Source organism: Neovison vison, chromosome X (genome assembly GCF_020171115.1).
Source record: "Neovison vison isolate M4711 chromosome X, ASM_NN_V1, whole genome shotgun sequence".
NCBI classification, from domain to species: domain Eukaryota; kingdom Metazoa; phylum Chordata; class Mammalia; order Carnivora; family Mustelidae; genus Neogale; species Neogale vison.
Window position 1 is genome coordinate 111,810,314 of NC_058105.1, and position 20,373 is coordinate 111,830,686.

Consider the following 20,373-nt stretch of genomic DNA (forward strand, 5'->3'; position numbering starts at 1 on the left):
GATCTCAAGTAATATCCTTGTCGATGCCCAGCAACTTAGAAAGGTGCCTGGTGCTGCTCACTTAATAAATTTCAAGATGTGAGTAGAAGATGAGGCTCAGAGCGCAGGAAAGGACCACGCGGACACACAGTGAATGACAACTACCGTTTTATTGTTCGATGATGTTGGTACAGAATTGTCCACGTGCTCCGGGACTAGCATGGCTGTGACACACACCATGCACGGCTCTGCAATTCACGGGGAACATCTGCCAAGCCATACGCTTCTCTGGCTGTGTTTTTTCCAACAACTGCAACAATAGAACACATTTCTCCACAGAATGTGAGGCTGCAAATGACCTCAAACCAAAGGCATCCCTCACCCACGGCAGGGTGTACTAGCCAGGCCACAGAACAGCACAGAACACGAGGGGGCTGGATTTCACTCTATGAATCACAAGGCAGCTCGTGAACACTGGACACACGCATACATTTACCACTGTGACGAAGGGGGACAGATGCACAAAGTGAACCAGGTCAGGTTTGGACTTACAAATACAAAAACTGTATTGAACTTTTATTTCATTTAATATTCTTCTCTTGTCACATCAGCTATGATTCCCAGCGTAGACACCACTTTTGTGCGTCAAAGAGTTATGATGAAAAACCGGTCAAGCGAGTAACTTTACATTTAAATGCAGCATTAGGTATGTTCATGATGCTATATTGGACCCTGCAATGACTTCTTTTATTTGGTTCAAGCGTATCTTAAGTAGTTGCAACTTGGGTGCTAAATCTGTTAAGTATTTAGGTTACAAGCACCTGTGTACTTCTGTGCGGACGTGAACTTAGAGCGACAGATGAAGCAGCCATTACCTCAAATGACTTGACCTCCAGGGAACCTGGCAGAGACGCTGATGCTGGTTGGTCAGAACACTCAAGCCGGGGGCTCCGCTCTGTTAAGCGCGGGTCGTGCTGCCGGGGATGGGCTGAAGCGCAAAGCCAGGTCTGGGTCCGAGGGTGGCTTTTGCCTCTAGCGCACGGCAGTGTAAGAGACTGATCGCTCTAATGAGGAGCATCACGGAAGCCGAGGGGGCACTAGAAAGCGATGCCCCCCCATCCCTAAAGTCCACTTCAATTTTTAAAATATTCACTACTTTCTATTTTCTAGGTCGACCTTGCCCTGGCTGTCTACTCAGAGTCAAGACACATTTAGGTTTGGTTTAGGAATCATCTGAAGCATATGCACAATTACTGGGTCAGTCACATGGTAGCACTAGGAGGAACTTGGAAAAGTGAAAGGCAAGATACCAAGGGACTTGAGGCGATGCTCTCCCTGATAAAAGTTCTAGAGGCGGCGAGGTAAGAGGGAGCAGATACGCGATCTCGGTCCAGCCCCTTCTATTTTCCGTTGTGTCGTGGCTACGCCAGCCGGGCCAACTCTGGGTCCTGATAGCGCTCAGCGAGCAAGGCGGTGAGGCCCCCCCATTCAGCCTGATCCCTCTTCAGCGGCAGGCCGTCTCCAGCGTTTTCAGATCCCCACAGTTACAGGCTTTAGCTGTAATTATTCTCAAGCATTTCTTCTAATGAAACACATCGGAGAGTAACCTCAACAATTTTTGAGATAAAGGCATATTTACCAGTTCTTCATATAAATATAGGGCCCTTTAAAATACTGATTGAGGTTTCCTATGGTTTTAACAGTTCAAAGGACAGTAATAAAATGGAATTTAGAAGAAAGGGGGTACCAGGATGTTACTATAAACAGTAGTATGAAATCTTCTACTCATCCTACTTGTTTTCACAAACGCTTCTGGGGACACAACGTTAGCGCGGCTAAATGGAGAATGCCTTTGACCTCCAATCAGGCTGAATGTTCGTAATTATCTTTTTAACGTCTGGCATGTACGAAGAGCCAAAAGAGAGTCAGAATTGAATGTTAGGATTTTTTTTCCTTTCTCTCCAAAAGAATCTCAAGGTAAGAGTATCTTAAAACATTAAGTAGTTCTGTCAGTAATAGGCATTCCATTCTTAGCTTGCTATTTTTGACCAGATTGGAAGGCAAAGAGGAACTAGAGAGCTGGGGAAACAGCCCCAAGCAGGAGCTGGATGTTCCTTAATACTTTGCTAACCGTGGGGCAACACACTGCTTGCAGTATATATGCTCCATGACATTTGTGCGATTTTGGCCCATTCGGAAAAGGTATGCACAGAATTCACATTGGCAGGCCAGTTTTAGGCTGGCGAAAGTTAGAAATAGTTAATGGAATGTTCTTTTAAATAATACTTTATTATCTCCAAAGGATTTGATGCCAAGAGAAAACAGAATCCAGTAGAAAACTGGAAAGTCAAGAAGCAAACTTAGCAAGCAAAATCAAATTGCAGGGGTCTTCTATGAACACCTCAGATAAGTAGAATGGACACCTCCGTATAGCCACGAACCAAAGGACATTTAGGTGTCATTTACTCTGAAAAGGCCTAAAGCACATAGAATCTGAGTGGTGATAGGGTGAGGTTCAAGTCTCTAGGGTAATCTTGTGTTCCTGAGGTGACAATACTTTTGAAATTCTATTTCTAGAAATTTAGACAAGAACTATCAAATCAGAATACACTGTGATACAGTTTCAGAGATTTGCACGGGGATTCTTATGAAAGGCTATTCCCTGAGACATGCAAGCATAGTGAAAAATGTAATTCTCAGAGTACAAAAAAATATAACATTTAAAGTCATTTTGGTTTCTCTACTTCTTCCCTTTAAAGAAATTATTAAAATAAAAAGATTTATCTTAATAGCCTAAGCTCTTTATGTTTTACCTTTCTAAAAAAATTTCTTTTCATTTATTGAAAGGCCAGGCACGGCAGGGTGCTTTCACAACCATTCTGTCCCCTCAGACTTCCCTTCAAAAGATCACTTCTTTAAAAGTACAGAAATAAAAACACAGTTCTTGCGGCTGAAACAAACTTTGTGGAATACTGAAATCATTAACTGCATTTTAAAGAATGTGGTTCCAATTCTTCCCTTTTGGAAACTCTAACACAAAAAAGTTTGGCAAACATAATGGAAACCTAAAGTGATTAGAACTTTTAAAGAATGCAATTGCAATTCTGTACTTTTGGAAAGTATGAAAAACAAATCCAAAATACCTCTCTATGTAAATTAAAGCTCAAGCCACGGTATTCAAAATCAAAATGATTTACATAATCTACTACACTTTCTGTTTTTGTAGTAATTAACCTTCCTGAGACTGATTTTGTTCTCTTTAGTGTTTGCTCAACTAAAGTGCTTAATAAAATTTCTACAGAATATATTATCCTCTCCATAGATGAGTATTATTTTGAACTACAATCTGACAAAAATCTAACTACATTTAATTATGCTTGATTAATCCAAATGTCACTGAGAGATTTATAGAACAGAGAAATATTTTGCAGGTTAAGTTCACACTCTTCTCACTGTGAGCTTCCTGGACCCAGTATTACTGCCCATCTACTACTTGGTTCTCTAACTTTTCCCAACACCCCACAAAAACCAAGCCCAAGAATCTAAACTGGGCAACAGGACTCCAGGCACGAAGCTACGCAGGCTCCAGCAAGAGCGGGTGTCCCTTGCAGCCAGGAGGCAGGAGGCGTACTGCCCCACAGAGGTGACAGGAGAGCCAGGGAGTCGCCACGTGGCATGGGCTTCTGGCTTACAGAGCTGCGAGGACACCCACGCTGCCATGCAGGCCTGAAACCATAGCAGAGATTTGTTGGGTGTTTTTGGCAGTGAGGCCCTAAACTGCTTTTATTTACATGTAAATAAGACAGTTTAGAGGGTGACAAATTGGCCCTGCCCAGGGGAACAATGAAATGCACCTCAGTTCCTGCTCCTGTCCCGGTCCCTCAGTCCCTCGGCTCAGCTCTAGTCTCCCGCCACCGTGGGGCCACGGGCCACAGTGGATGCCAACTACTGAGAGCACCCGGTGCGGCTCTGCTGTTGCCTCTCAAACCACAGAGGGCCACTGTGTCATGACACAATGAGCAGCCCTTGTCCCGGCCACGGATGCCACATGGACCCCATCGTCGGCATCGGGCAATTCGGGTCCCTGTTTTAGAAACCGACGAGAAAGTGGAATAGGTTTCTAAGGTGTCCATGACCACAATACTGCTGTCATTTTTCTTCTCTGCATTTTTGGGGGTGACCATGGCTAATGCCAACCTGAGGGCTTGAGAGGGAAGCCTTCTTGGGCAATCCCTTCCTCCTCCTCTAAAACCAGTGTCCAAGTGCTAAAGAGGGTCTCTGCTCTTGACAAGTTGCTATTTTAACTCCAGCAGTCTCATCCCCCTGTTGTAAGTATATCTAAATTATGATTTCTTAGGTCCTAAAAAGACCCCTGCAGCCTGCTGTCCCTGCTCGTTGGTTATGAGGCAGCAGCAGCGCCCACCATTACATGAACGTGGACAGTGAGAGTGGGCTCCTCTCATCTGACCAGGGTCCCCCCGCCACGAGGAGAGGCAACAGGCCCTGGGGCTCCACATACCTGGAGGAGCCGGCTTCCCCCAGCCCCCGGCCCAGGCAGGGTCCCCTGCGGAGCTGCGCTCAGAGCCAAGCACACGAGACGGGACTCTCCTGATGCCCAGGGGTAAATACAAAAATGGAAAGAACTCCGGAATCGCCAAGAAACACATCTAAGAAACACATCTATCCACAACGAAAATAACATTTATAGGGCCTGGGGCCCCTCAGCTCGCCCCATGTATCCGCTTCCTGGCTTTATTTTCTCCATTGTACTGATCTGTTTCACTTTACTTCTCTCTCCACTGCACCGGAAACATTCGTTTCGTGTCTTGTCAGTTTCCCTACAAGAACGGGTCGCGAGGCAGGTATTTCCATTTCCTACATCCCTGCCACATGCCCAGCATTCCGCACAGTTGCTAGTGCACCACAGACACTCGTTACTTAAATGGAGGAACGAGCACAGCTTCCTATTCCATGACTCCTCTGTCTACCGCCTTCATTTCGTTCATCCCTGGCACGTGGGCCCGCAAGCAGTTCTCCATTTCGCACCCTGACTTCTGGGGAAGGCAGGCGCTGCGAGGTGGAGTGTGGTACCTAGAGCGAGGCTGTCACTCATGCTCCCTGATCCCTGGCCTCTGAAGGTGAGGAAAGTCCGCCTGGTGGAATATGCTGGCTGCTGAGGAAAGGACACTTCAACCCGACAAACGGCCCCACGAAACCCCCACCCCAACGTCCACCTGTAAAAGCACTTTGGAAATATGAATTCGTGTGCCTCTAGAGTAGGCCCCAGACCTATGCACCATCTCACAGTATATTCAGGAGTAACAAAAATAATCCTGATGAGGACTGCCTTCCTCTCTTTCTCAATGAACCCAATTTTCAAATGGGCTGAAATGAAAAGACCGGTAAGAAAATCTGCGTCACAACCACGCTCTCACCAGGGTCAATGCCCTCCATAAGACAGCTGGACTAGCAACCTTTTCATTGAAAATAGCTTCTACTTCTGTTGATAACTCTGATTAGGTGCTAGTTTGAAATACTCTATCATATTTAATTAACTAATTAATAATTGTCAGTGGCTGATAACTTCTTAAGTTCATTACGACGTCCTCTATTTTCAAAGCAGAAGGTACTGATACCGCTAATCAATGGAACAGGAACCTGAGTTAAAAGTTATCTTTCCACACAGAACAACAAACAAAAATCCTGTATTGATTAAGTTATTAATGGTTCTTTCCTGCTAGCGACACTGGTTTCTTCTGTTTACTTTCATACAGATTATGGCCACGAAGGACATTATCTTCAAAGTCAATGTTTATGCACCTGGACCCCGGGGAAAGATGGCAGAATAAATGCATGTTTATATAAGTGCTCCTGCCCTTCAACACACACATCCAAAAACTGAAAAAGAAGCTGTCCATTATGAAACTAATAAAAGCCACCACCCCATACCAAGGACTCCAGGGGGAGTGTCTGACAGATACAACGAAGGGGGAGACTAATCAGAGGAGCATTCTCGCATTTGACCACAGTTGCTGGGCAGTTCAGGAGAGGTTGCCAAAGGACTGGACCAATCATCTGTTAACCTGGAGAAACAAGGACCTGCGGCAGTCTGGAGAAGCCCTGTGCACGCTGTGCGGGCTCATTTCCACAACCACACCTGGGAGGGATGGGTGAGACATTGGGTACTGCATCTGTGCGTGCAGGAGATAAAGAGAACCTGGGGGGTGGGTGGGGGGCAACCACACAAATCCAGATACAAAGCCTCCAGACTCCTGCTAGGGTGACACCTAGTGGAAGTGGGGAAACTCAAGCGGGATTCCCCCCACCCCACCCCGCAGTGAGACCCGGTGGCCCCAGGGCAGAGGACTTGGCAGCACCCACAGAAGGCACTCGGAAGACAAATTATCCCAAGTAGGCTTTGTTTCACTCCTCATGCCCCTATACCCAGCTACCCAACTGAAACACAACAGCCTTCACCCTTACAACCCAGCAATACTGCTTAAGTCCTAAGGCCCACCATTCAAACGCTTCTCACTTGAGAAAAGAGGAGTCAAGGAGGTTCCCCTCACTCTTCTTGGGCAGCTAGGACTGGTTCCATGCAAAGACAAATAATAAGCCGAAAAACCCATGATGATACTTGTACAATAACAGAAAAGCAAAACCACCAAAAGGAAAGGAAGGAAGGAAGGAAGGAAGCCTAAAACAAAGTAGGCTCTAGAAACAATGATTTCAGAAACCGGAAAAATTGTAGACAACACAGTTCAGCCTTCCAAGAAATGAAACAAAGAGTCAGAGAGGACAACATAGTGAAAGAAAAAAGCTGGCAGAGCTAAGAAAAGAAAGACATCAAAAATAAAACTGTAACGGAAATGAAACTCACACTATGAACAGCTAGGCCTTCCATCCATACTTCGGAGCACTGAGTTAGTGACACGGGAGGGGCAGACCCCATGGAAAAAAATTCACAGCAACAAGAAAGACAAGGGGACGAAAGCAACCAAAGGGAAGAGAATGTGAAGGCCAGCTGACACAGAACCAAGACAGGGACAAAGTTCTGAGGAAGAGAACAAACTGATAGGACCCACAGTGAGGCCCGAATGCCAGTGCGCACCGCTCATCATGGACCAGAAAAAGCCAACAGACAACTGTCAGTTCTGACACAGACTTGAACAAAGTCATGACCTTTGAGGATAAACAAGAGGTCCCAAGTATGCAGTACAAATAAGCAGGTCATCTACAAACGGTGAAGAACCACCTGTCCGGACTGAGGCTTCTCAGGACCACCAGACACTAGAAGACAATAAAGCGAGGCATCCACGGGATTGATGGGGAAAGAATGTGAGGCAAGAATTTTGAGAAGCAGCCCAGTTACAGTTCATCAGGAACGGCAAGAGTAGCATGTTTGTGAATATGGAAGAAAATCCAACCGGAGCTGTAATCCGGGCCTCTGAAGGATAAAAGCAAGGACTGAAAGTGGAGTCTTTGTAGGAAAGGGCTGGCAGTGAACATGGAGTTAAATGAAACATAGAATTAAGTCTAAATAACTCTAGTAATTACCTACAGCTATCCCTTCTAAGTTGCCTGTCTTTCTAGGTAAAAGCTGCCAAATCCATTTGATTATCTCCTCTATCTAACTATGCCAAAATGAAAACACACAAAAGAAAACCTCTCCTGAATGCAATTCTCTTGCCCTATAGACACATTTTGGCTTATATCTTACGCTTGAGGGTTAATATACCCAAGAAATTCCTCAAAAGCAATGATGCTGGTTACCCGCTGCATCACTGAGAGCACAGGTCTAGGAGCAAGACGACCCAACTACTTACTTGGGTCCTTCCATTCACCCCAGCAAAGCGAAGAACTGCGTTGGAACGCACGTGAGGGTCGGAGGCCACACTCACATGGCCCGATGCGCAGCACACTGAGGATCAGACGGGAGGCTTTCTGTGAAGGCTCTTTGGAACCTCTAAGCAAGGCTGCAAAATCATCTCACTTGACTGGATGGAAAGAATCCAGTGTACTAAAGAACCATAATCAGATACTCAGAGACCCAAAAAACAAAAACAAAAAACAAAACAAAAAAACCAGACGGTTCCTGTGGGTCCATCCTTACTTCTTTCCTTTCCCTTCTCTACATCTTGAAGTCATTTCTCAGCCCTGTTAACAGGAGATTCAGTATTTCCACAGCTCCTGACTTGAAGTGTTTCGACTTTGGAAAGAAAAATAATTGAAGAACGTGGAAACATAGCCCCCGCCCAAGGTAAATGTCAGTTTTCATTTCTTGATTCAACTACTATTTATTAAGCCTCTACTATGTGCCAGGAACTAGTCCAAACAGTTGCTGTAGTCCCCTAATACTAAAAATTGAGTAAATGAGAGGGAAACACAGAGGAAATGGGAGAACTGATTGAATTTAGCTGAAAAGGGGTCGATGTCTATTTATTTTACCAACTCTATGTAGTAATTTGACCATTTGTTTCCACAACCCGAGTAAACAGCCAGAGGGATGCACCTGGGTTCGGAGAAGCACATACAGGCAACAAGAGAAGAAACAAATGCGTGGGCCACTAAGCTGTGAGAACACAAGATGTTCCCGCAACTCTTCTTACAGTTGCTCTGGGATCGGAGTTCAACTCTTAATGCAGAAAGCAGACAGGAACGCCAAGACTACTGGGGCAGCTGGGCAGGAGTGAGCCACAGAGTCCATTAGTGAAAGGACTACCAATTAAGTCATGAAAACACTGAAAGAAGCCTTTACTTTTGAAAAAGACCTGTGAAGGGAAGAATGTGATGGGATTTTTCCACCCCTTCCTTCCTTTCTTCAAGCCTTCAAGCTTGGGTGGGGGGGGGGCGGCTAACAATCTCCTCAACCACATGGCAAAACATTGCCAGTACAAGGCAGGAGGGAGCAGGCCTGAATTTGCTGCCTCCATCCCGCCACGCTGTTTCCTACTGAAAGTATAAAGGTGTATGTTTAGGAATGGAAGCCTAGTAAGACAATGACATACTATCCAATGTTGGTAAGAAAGCCAGCGACTTTAAATGGTAAGGGTCATTACTTTCACATCTTTTACACAAGGGATCAATCCTATGAGACAGCCCCATCCCCAAGACACCGACTCAGTCCTCCAGCCCGGAGGCTTCCATGTGGACATCCTGTCCCCTCTCTCTCAAGAGTCCATCTGTCTTTCTCTTCTTTGATGGATTAGATGAGTTCTCTGATGGGATCCTTCTGAGGATGGAAGAGATGGGACCCGTCTAAGGATGAAGGTAATGACCATGAGCTCAGGGAACGTAATGAAATGAAACAAAATCAGACTCAGGGGAATGAGGAGAAAGAGCTACTGCTGGCTCACGTGCAGCTGGTCAAAGCACAACTCTTCCTGGGAAGGCCCCCCGCGGGGAGCCCCGGTGGGGCGACCGCACCGACCCATCAGGCACTGAAGGGGGGGAATACTTTACAAAGCACAACTTTCCCAACAGCGTGCTCCACACTTAAAAATTGGATGGATGCATTTATATGGGCGTCAAGAGAAGGCAGAAACCAAAGTAGATGATATGAAAAATGACAGTGAAGGGAAACACATCCTGTGGAGCAGTATAAATTGTGCCTTTAATCCAGACTCTTGGACGGCTTCCATTGCTGAGGGGTCAATACAACCTCGCTTCTCTTTCCTCACCCCAAAGCCTCTACGCAGTCCTGCTTTCAGCAAAAAAGCAAAGGAGTATGAAAATCAGATCAACAGTTCTAAAACTGGCCAACAACTCACAAAAATGAAAATTATGAAAATTATTTTTCAAAATCGACAAGGAAGACTTTTTCCCTTCAATAGCCGATTTTACGACGACTACCGTGGCACCACACAGGGACTTTCAATTCCGCAGAAAACGACAAAGAAACAAAATAAAATAAGTAGACTGGCAGCATTTTTGCATAGCATAAAAACTCCACTTCCCACTTTCACAAACTCGATAATGACTGGAAGGTAGTTTTTCACTTAAGATCTCTGAAACCAAGTGGTTAAGTGAAAAATCCCAAGACAACTTTTGGAACGCTTTAATTGACAGAATGGAAGTACACAAATGAATTTTAAAATAAAATCAATGCATTGGAGAGTAAGAGCTACGGTGAAAGGAGCCGCACCTCACTCAGATCGGATGGAAGAAGGCAAAAGCGGAAATCACAGAGTGAGAAAGGATGCCTATGGGAGAGGAAGAGCCCCGGGGCGGAATTACCAAGACACACTCCGCTGGTGTCTTCAGCTTCCAGATCACCCAGGCCTTAGGTGGTGGTTTGGAAAACCATGGTGTTTGGTCACAAAGAACAACAGCAGAAACTGGCTGTATCTGGAATGAGGAAGAAGCTTAGAATCCTGGGGAGAATGTAGACATTCGACTCTATGACAAGGAGGAGGAAGGTATGAGGGCATCAGAGCACTAACGAGGCCCTGAGCTCTCTTAAGAGAGGCGCCAACCAAACCACAACAATGTACTAGGAAAAATTGTTCAGGTTACTACTTTAGTGCGGATCTGGAGCAGCTACAGGAAGGTTTTTGTGGAAAAGGTCCAGATCATATAGAGAAATTACACATTCAAGCACTGGAGTAACTATAGTGCCTTGCTCAGAGTTGGTGGAGGAAAGGAGTTCTCTCTGGTTGACTTGCAGAAGATAATCTTTCTTCTCAGAGAGGATATGAGCATTCAGTTCTCTAGAAAGTTCTATTAGTCTTGATCTTGTCCCTAAAAAGAAAATAACAGGAAAAGCCAGTGAGCTGGAGTACAACCTTCTCTATTTAACCAAGAGTTACTCAGAGCATTTAGTTATAGTGATAATTCAAAAAGCTTTGCTTTGGGCACCTGGGTGGCTCAGTGGGTTGAGCCTCTGCCTTTGGCTCAGGTCATGATCCCAGGGTCCTGGGATTGAGCCTCGCATTGGGCTCTCTGTTCAGCAGGGAGCCTGCTTTCCCTTCTCTCTACCTACTTGTGATCTATCTCTCTCTCTGTCTCTCTCTGTCAAATAAATAAATAAAATCTTTAAAAAAAAAGCTTTTCTCAGAATTATTCTCTGTGGTTATTACAGAAAAAGAAATACCATTTATTACTTATATGTACTTTTTAAAAAGATTTTATTTATTTATTTAAGAGAGAGAGACAGCAAGAGAGAGCACAAGTAGGGGGGAGGAGCAGAGGGAGAGGGATGCGGGGCTCAATCCCAGGACCCTGGGATCATGACCTGAGCCAAAGGCAGACACTTCACGCTTCACTGACTGAGCCACCCAGGCGCCCGCCTATACATACCTCAAAAGAGTTCTTTACTCTCAGTTAAAAACCTGATTAGAAATGAGGAATGAGTGCTAATGGGTACAAGATTTCTTTCTGACATGGTACAAACATTCTAAAATTAGACAGTGGTGAGGGTCCCACACTCTGTGAAGACACTAAAAGTGTACATTTTAAGGCGGTGAATTTATGGAATATGTGAATTATATCTCAATAAAGCTGTTATTAAAAATACCATTAGATTATGATGAGTACCAGGCGATGTGTGGAAGTGATGAATCACTATGTTGTACTCTTGAAACCAATATCACACAGCACATTAACTAAATGGAATTAAAATAAAAACTTTAAAAGTCCCCCAGAAAAGAAAAAGAAAAATCTGATTCGAAAATACATTTTTGTAGCATTTCTCATTCACCTCGTGAGTTTACCATAGCTACACTAAATATTTGCCCAAGATCACCACCAATTACCCTATTTGTACAATTTAACAATTTTAATAATCAGGCTAACCATTTTCCAATTTTAAATATTGCTTTCTGCTAAAACTTGTTTACCTAATACTATATTAGAAATCAAGACTTATAATTAGTATACAACCCACTAAACTAGAGTTTTAAAATGGCATTTAAAACAAGACTCAATTAAAGCCAGCCTTTTACAGTCCAAACGGACCATATTATTTATAAAGACTGCTTCTGTACTACCCAAACAACTCCCGCTAGCAGAGCAATAGCTTGCACAGTGATGCCCAACATGTCACCTGCCGGACACAGAGACTGAAAATGAAATCAATGGAAATGGATCCAATTGTTTGAAGCTGGTTTAGCTCAGTCTTGGCCAGGGATGGCGTGTGTATGTCTGCGTGCACAGCCACGTGTCCGCTTGCACTCACGTGCACAAACCAAACTCCTCTATGTTTCATCTTTGAGATGAATGCCTGCGGCAGCAATACTGAACAGAGGTCCCTCACAATACTTCCATAGAGAGAAAAATCAGTAGGGATACCCTTTATGGCATTCATCAGAAAAGACCAATGCTACTATAATGGGGCAAAATCGAAAGCTATATTAACTGCATTTGCATACAAATACCTTCCTGTTGCATTATGTTAAGAATCAAGATTAAGAAGAGGTGTGCTCAATTACAATACATTGGGCTGGGATATTGCAATGTTAAAGTCAAATTGAAAATATCAATACAAACTTATGGTTTAAAAATATGCATTGTACATGGGGCACCTGGGTGGCTCAGTGGGTTAAGCCGCTGCCTTCGGCTCAGGTTATGATCTCAGGGTCCTGGGATGGAGCCCCGCATCGGGCTCTCTGCTCAGCAGGGAGCCTGCTTCCTCCTCTCTCTCTCTCTGCCTGCCTCTCTGCCTGCTTGTCATCTCTCTCTGTCAAATGAATAAATAAAATCTTTTTAAAAAATAAATAAATAAATAAAATGAAAATGTGCATTGTACAGTTCTGTCCAGAAAAGCGGAATAGACAAGATATAACGTACACCGCCAACTTCCAGATTAAGGTCTCTAACACCTGTTAGAGGCAAACAGGACTCCTTGAGGGAAATGGCGGATTCTAGGATGGAGGCAGGGAAGGTAGAAGATGAGACCACAATATCATCTTGGGCCAGAAAAAGCTTTCAAAGTTTTAGCAAAGGAAAACCGAGGATCTGACTCAAAATAGTCACCAGTGGCCAAAGGTGTGCTAATTTAATCATCAGAAAGATAGCTGCTACATGCAGTAACACGGATGGACCTCACAGAGATCTGGACACAAAAACGAGTACATGCCACATGTTCCTTTTAAGTTTAACAAGTGATAGTCAGTTATAAGAATGGGTGACCAAGTCAGAATAATGGCTACATAGTGGGGACGGTAAAGGGGGAAGTGTCTGATTACAAAGGGGGGGGTCTTTCCAGGTGCTATATAGATGTAAAAATGTGTCAGGCTATAAACTCAAGACTTGAGCACTTTGTGTGTGTGTGTGTGTGTGTGTGTGTTTAGTTCTAATTGAAACGTATTGAAGGAAATTCTACACTATCCATAATAATGCTCAAAAAAGTGAAAGCCAGAAACTCATTTGTTACCATTTAAGATGGATTTTACTTCTACTTTTTACCTTCAAAATTGCTAGTTAAAGGGAAAGATTTAAATTCTTACCGTGCTTTGTCAGGAGGAGCTGTACTTCAAAAGGGACCTAAATGGGGGCACCTGGGTGGCTCAGTTAGTTGAGCATCCAACTCCTGGTTTTGGCTCAGGTCACGATCTCAGGGTCCTGGGACTGAGCCCTACGTCGGGCTCCCCACTCGGCATGGAGTCGGCCTGGGATTCTCTCTCTCCCTCTGCCCCTCCCTCTGCTTGCACTCTCTCTCTCTCTAAAACAAATAAATGAAATCTAAAAAAAAAAGGTACTTAAATGGCCTGTGTTGATGAGGAAGAACTTCACAGGAGAATGTCAGCTAATAAACATCAAAGGAATGGTATTAAAAGTAACTCACAAAAATAACTCATAAACATTAATAAAATTATTGATTCAGGCCATAATTACATTCTCCTTTTTTTTTTTCAAAGATTTTATTTATTTGACAGACAGAGATCACAAGTTGGCAGAGAGGCAGGCAGTGAGAGAGAGGAGGAAGCAGGCTCCCCGCCGAGCAGAGAACCTGATATGGGGCTCGATCCCAAGACCCTGGGATCATGACCTGAACCGAAGGCAGAGGCTTTAACCCACTGAGCCATCCAGGCACCCTTACATTTTCCTTTTTTAAAAAAAGATTTATTTGAGAGAGAGAGTGTATATGCATGAGCTGGGGGGAGGGGCAGAGGGAGAGGGCGAATTCTCAAGCCGACTCTCCACTGAGTAGGGAGCCCACCGTGGGGTTCAATCCCAGAACCCTGAGACCACAACCTGAACCAAAATCAAGAGTTGGCCGCTTAAGTGACTGAGCCACTCAGGAGCCCCCAGATGACTTTCTAGTTGAGAAAGGAAAAAACAACTCTACTATGGAGAGGGATCAGTCAGATATCATGTGTCTCACAGTGTAATTCTGAAATAGTGCTTAGAGGTACTCTGAACAACAACAACAACAACAACAAAATGCTCTCTTGAATCTTCAGATGAACTTGCAGTTTATAGGAAATACAGAAAATGGGGGAAAGGCTAAATGACACGTTGAAAAAGAAGCCAAAAATATCCAGGTTGGATACTTTTGCAGGACAACTAGGATGGTCGCTCAACACCAACAAAAATATTGTTCTAGATTTAAAACAACTTGAAATCTACTCAGATTGTTATACAATCTAAGAACTGATCCAGGTTTGGGCAATTCAGGGAAATTCTCAAGATGAAAAAATTTACTGACCTGGAAAGGTGAAAATGGTTAAATGAAATAAAGCCGGGTTGTAGAAGATTATAAATAATTAGATCTCATTTGGGAGAAAAAATATATATATATATACACACACACACACACATATATATGTAAATATATATAGCAAAGTATCTGTGTACATAGCAAATACAGTAAGTCATAAGAGCGGTAATCTCTGGGTTGTGGGAATACAGTGCTTTCTCTTTCCTTTTTTTGTTTACTTATATTTTCTAATTTTTTACAATGCACGTATAGCACTGTTCTGTTAACAAAAGATTATTTTAAATAAACAGAGCCTTTACTGTTGCCAGTAGAGCTGGAGCCTAATAATAGTCAGGAGAAAAAATAATTGGAAACCAAAGGTGGGACTGTTGCCCTTACTACCATAAAGCAGTGAAACCTGTTGTTCTGTGATTAGTTTTCTTTTTTCTGTTTTCCTTTATTTACTGTGGGAAACCACACATAACATTTGCTATCTTGTAAGAGGGTAAGGAATGGCTGCTTTTAAGTGAACAGTTCAGTAGCATTAAGTACATTCACAGTGTTGGGCAACCCCCACGCCCCACCTCCAGAACCTTGTCATCTTCCCAACGGAAACTCTGCACCCATTAAACACTAACGCCTCATTCTCCCTGCTCTCGGCAACCATTCTACCTTCTGTCCCTATGCATCTGACTTGGCCACGTACCTCACATAAGTGGAATCATAGAGTACGTGTCCTTTTCCGTTGCATGGATAAACCACATCTTGTTTATCTGGACTGATCATTTTAACTTCTTTATTTTCAGATTCAACCCACCCACAGACCTTCCCTAAATGCCCTCCTGTCAAATGTCATAGGTGATGACAAATCCCAAAACGTACTTTGAAAATCCAGTCTACGGCAGGATAAACCTTGCTCCCTGCTGTTCGTATCTCCAATGGAAGGGCTACTCTGGCTACCCGGTTCTTGTCGTCCTTCCTTCCTTTGGAGATCGCTTTGCTCTTCCAGTGAAAAAGCCACAGAGAAGATCTGGCTAAAGGGATCATCTGACTGGTACATTCTAGGGAATCATCAGATACTTTATAATAGAAAGCAAAGTGGGAAATTACTGTTTCGCCTTGTATTTCGAGGCGTCCCTCGGTTCTCTGCTGGGATTGCTCCAGTCATCAGCTTCGGGAGTGGTCTTGTAATGGCGCCACGCGGACTTATTAAAAACCGGAAGTCTCTCAAATGATTCACTGGAAAGTGCCTAAGAGACAAACAAAAACATACACCAAAGGACCACATGTCATTTTTCTCACATGAAATACTAACCCAAATTTTACTATTAAAACAAGAAACCTTAATGTAGATTTTTGGAATTATATTGAAATTACATTTTCATAGTTTACTTAGACTGGCCGGGATGAAATTAAAGCTCCTTTAAAGGAATAAAAAGCTTCACTCATTCAAAACCAGTAGTAAAGTACACAAAGCAACCAGAAGAAAAAGCATCTTAATTCAGTTAATACTGCTTTGAGGGACGGCTGGGTGGCGCAGTTGGTTAAAACGACTGCCTCCGGCTCAGGGCGTGATCCTGGAGTCCCGGGATCGAGTCCCACATCGGGCTCCCAGCTCCATGGGGAGTCTGCTTCGCTCTCTGACCTTCTCCTCGCTCATTCTCTCTCTCACTGTCTCTCTCTCTCAAATAAATAAAATAAAAAAAAAAATACTGCTTTGAGATATTCAATCATCTTGACTCTATGGTCTTAGCCAAGCATTAGTCACTGACCAATCTCTTTCCCAGAGGGCCCATACGGAAGGCCCCTACGTATATAAAGTTTCATACCTATGAAGTTTATAAACATACGCCCATAAGGTGATATCAAATAGCACATCATTTAGATGCACTAAGTAATGGTATAACACGTTACATACAACATGTATCACACTACATGGCTGTTAAAGAGAATGAGCAGCACTGTATCAATGGATATAGCAAGATTTCCAAGCTATACAGGAAAGCTAAAAAAAAAAAAGGAAAAATGCTGAAATAATCATTATATAGGAAAAAAATTATTTTCCCCCATCTGTTTATCAATGCAGAATCAACTCCAGGACACTCCATGAGAACCTGGTACCAAGGCAGCCTCGGGGAAAGAGAAGCAAGTGGTTTAGAGACAGTGATGGGAAAGCCTTAAGTTCTCCCCTTTGTAGCTTCTCAATTCTGTACTACGTGCCTGTATTAACTACTTAAAAAATCTTCCAAATATTCCAGAGTTTAGAAATAAATAAAAGTCTGATGCCACCAATGCATGAGAAAACTTGTGTTACAGAAGCTTTCTTATTACATCAGCCTATTTATATCACCATACTATGATTACTGAATTCTTGGAAAGCCAGTGAGTTCTAAAGTAAAAGACTAAAACACTTCAGTTTATGAAAATCTGTCTCCTTTTAGATTAGCCCTTTCAATGCTTATGCAATTTAAAAGAAATCGCAAGTAAGAATCATGGCTTTAAAAATCAGTATTTTAGCTTTTCCTTCTCCATGTTCCATATTTTACTATATCTGAGCATAAAATCAAGGGCAGGACACACCCCGGTTTTCCCATAAAACTGAAGTAAATCTGAAATGAATGTAAGAGATGATGTAGTGTTATTTTCCATTAGTTATTAGAACCTAAAGCTTTCAAAAGTAAAGGTGCCTTCATATTACTAATAAAGTGCAGTACCTTTAAATAAATGACAGCATCAGTGCCAACTCCTTCCATTGAATAGAGTTTTAGATCTCCTTGGAAATATCTAGCATATAGACGAGAAATTGGCAAGCCATAACCAAATCCAGCCTATAGAGAAAAGAAAAATAATACAGTGAGATGTGCACAAATGCTAACATACTTGGTATGAGGACTACTCAGAAGAGTAAAAGAAATTCTTTTTTAAGAATTTATTTATTGGGGCGCCTGGGTGGCTCAGTGGGTTAAAGCCTCTGCCTTCAGCTCATGTCATGATCCCGGGTTGCTGGGATTGAGCTCCGCATCGGGCTCTCTGCTCAGCAGGGAGCCTGCTTCCCCCTCTCTCTCTGCCTCCCTCTGCCTACTTGTGACCTGTGTAAAATAAATAAAATCTTTAACAAATTTTTAAAAAATTTATTTATTTAGGGAATGAGAGCAAGAGAGAGCATGAACAGGAAAGCGGGAGAGAGAATCCTTCAGCAGACTCCCCTGAGTGGGGAGCCTGATACAGGGCCTGATCCCAGGACCGTGAGATCATGACCTGAGCCAAAAAATCAAGAGGTGGATGCCCAACTGCCTAAGCCACCCAGGCGCCCCGATTAAAAGGAATTCTTAAGTCAGATTTAAAGCAAGGAAAATTACTGATCCAACCTTTACAATGATGTGTATATTCATTTTATGGCAAACAGTCATTTTCATCCTGTAAAAACACTTCTCTTATGTTTAGAAAACATTAGAAATACTCCAAGTTTTGACTAATTTTTTTAGCATTTTTAAGTAAACTGTTAGCATTTTGAAAGCAAATTCCAAATCAAGTGGAATTTGAACTGTTAACAAAACTAAACCTCGTCATCACTAAGTTCCATTATCAGATTTTCTTGCTCTCTGAAGTGAAAATTAAGTGAGTAGCACAAGAGTTCCAATGTACTGGTACCCAGGCTAGTACACTGAAAAGAAAATTTCCCGAGACTCTACTTCCTAAAGTTCTGGGAATGCTGAAATATTTTGCTATACGGTAGGTCACATGTATCTCTTTTTGAGAAAACAATTCCAATGCCCTCTTACATTTTCATGTCATAGAACCCTGAATGTAACAGGTTGTTGCAAAGAGAAAAATCTCAGACATTGACAAGAACAATAAGAACAAAGGATACTAACTCAGCAAGTCTAGACTAGAGGAGCAGGTTCAGTGCCACAAGCTTTGGCCCCTCTGATGAAATCCCTGGGGTAATGCACTTGTTAGAGCAGAGGTTACACGGGTTTTAGGCTCAGAGAGACATAAGGAGAAATCCACTCTGAGCAGTTTACCTAACCTCTCTGAGATTGCTCTGTCATCTGAAGATGTAATGAAAAGCTTCCCTTGGAGCTGCTCTGAGGATTACATAACCTAACAAGTGTCAAGTCTTGACACAGTGCCGGAGACCTAGTAAAAGTAAATAAATGGAAGCTGCCATTATGGCTACTGCAGAGCCACGATTTTACCAGCTTACATGGATTTCTACTGTTTGCGAACATCTTTCCTACGTTCCTCCCTCAGGGCAGGGCCTAACTCAAAGAGTTGGGTATGACAGCGCGCACTGTCATTCCAGGGATTCTGCACTGACAGGATATGGCTGGTGGTGAGAACAAGATATCCAAGATGATGAATGTGGCCACCATAGCAAAGAAACCAGAATATTCCAGGAAGAGGCCAAGGAAATCTGTCTCCTATACTGCAGCAAGGCCCAGAACCTGCCCTCGGGTCTACCAGGGAACAGCAGAGAATGCCCGAGCCCAATCCTGTCGTGGGTATGAGGAGCCAGGTAAGCCATGAGAACACAGAAGAGGGGTCTCTAACCTAGACGGAGTGAGGTTCATCCAGGTTTTCCCAGGGTGTCAAAGAATCTGACAGGATTTGGGGATGTATACAGTTGATAATTGGGACAGAAGCTAGTGGAAACCTTTCTTCAAAAGGAGAGGCTGTACGGGACACGGGAAAGAATGCTGACGCAACCAGTGCCGGCTGTGCCCTAATGAGTACGACGACCTTGGGCAAGACACTAGCCTTATTCTCTTGTCTATAAAATGGGAGGTTGGATACATAATATTTTAAGGTCTCTTACGTGAATTCAGTTCCATTTTTTAAAAAAGATGACAGAACAGCTGTCCTCAACCTGCTCTCTCGAGACCCGGAATAGAGGATCCATATTCCTTCTAAACAACTGCGGACTTGCTAGTAGTGCTTTTTCTTTTGACACACCTAAGTAGGTACCAGAGCCTGGTGAAGGCAACCCCTTTCAAAATTGATCTTTTGAGAATTTTCTTGACTCCTGTAAGCATGACTTCCTCTCTGTTTTCAACATGCCAAGTTAACAAACTCTGTCTCGAATAAATGATGCAAAGTGCTGGATTTTATTCATACAATAAAATATAATCTCACATGCTTATCAGTCAGGTAGAACTTGAAAAATGAAACTTAATTTGTACCCTCAACCGTTCTGCAGACTGATAGCTATGTTGCTGTGTTTAATGACAAAGGGTTCAATTGTTGTTTGTCAATTAGAAACACTCAGCAGGGGAACAAAGTGTGGCCCTAGCAGGATTCTAAATGCTGCCATGGTAACCTGAGGCTTTTCTCACTGCCTAATAAAGCCTAGACAGAAAGGGCTCGGAAAATGTATACGCCACCTATATGTTTCCTGCTTATGCTGTTTACTATACAAAATTTATTGTATTCATACTTGAACATTCTAATTATATAAACAGATTTGGTGGGGAAAGTTAAAGGCCCCGGGTGATTTGGGGCTCTCACAGCACGCGGTGCCCAAGTGCCCAGGACCACGCGGCAGCCCTGTGAGGCTCCTTTGCTCAGGGGCGGGCGGCTCTTAACCTTCCATTCCCTCGGATAGAGCACCCGGCGGGGAGTGGTGCTACCGCAACAATCCTTAACCAAAGGGAGGTGACTTTTCTCTACAATAGGAAGTGAGGTACTCAGCTCTGAGTGTTTCTTAGACAAAATTAGAAAAAAAAATCTAAGTCCGAAGGATTGACAAAGAAAGT

General features: G+C 43.3%; 1 protein-coding gene across 1 annotated transcript in view; it reads right to left on the minus strand.

Moving 5' to 3' along the window:
* Window positions 1-130: 130 nt before the first annotated feature.
* The window catches only part of PDK3 (pyruvate dehydrogenase kinase 3), a 77,360-nt gene continuing 57,117 nt past the window's right edge, over window positions 131-20,373 (minus strand). Inside the window, exons 10-12 of the mRNA XM_044235888.1 lie at window positions 17,332-17,445; window positions 15,728-15,867; window positions 131-10,719 (exon numbers count right to left, since the gene is read on the minus strand). Of these exons, the coding sequence (XP_044091823.1) occupies window positions 10,689-10,719; window positions 15,728-15,867; window positions 17,332-17,445 (285 nt within the window). The 3' untranslated portion in view covers window positions 131-10,688. The remainder of the gene's footprint in view (window positions 10,720-15,727; window positions 15,868-17,331; window positions 17,446-20,373) is intronic.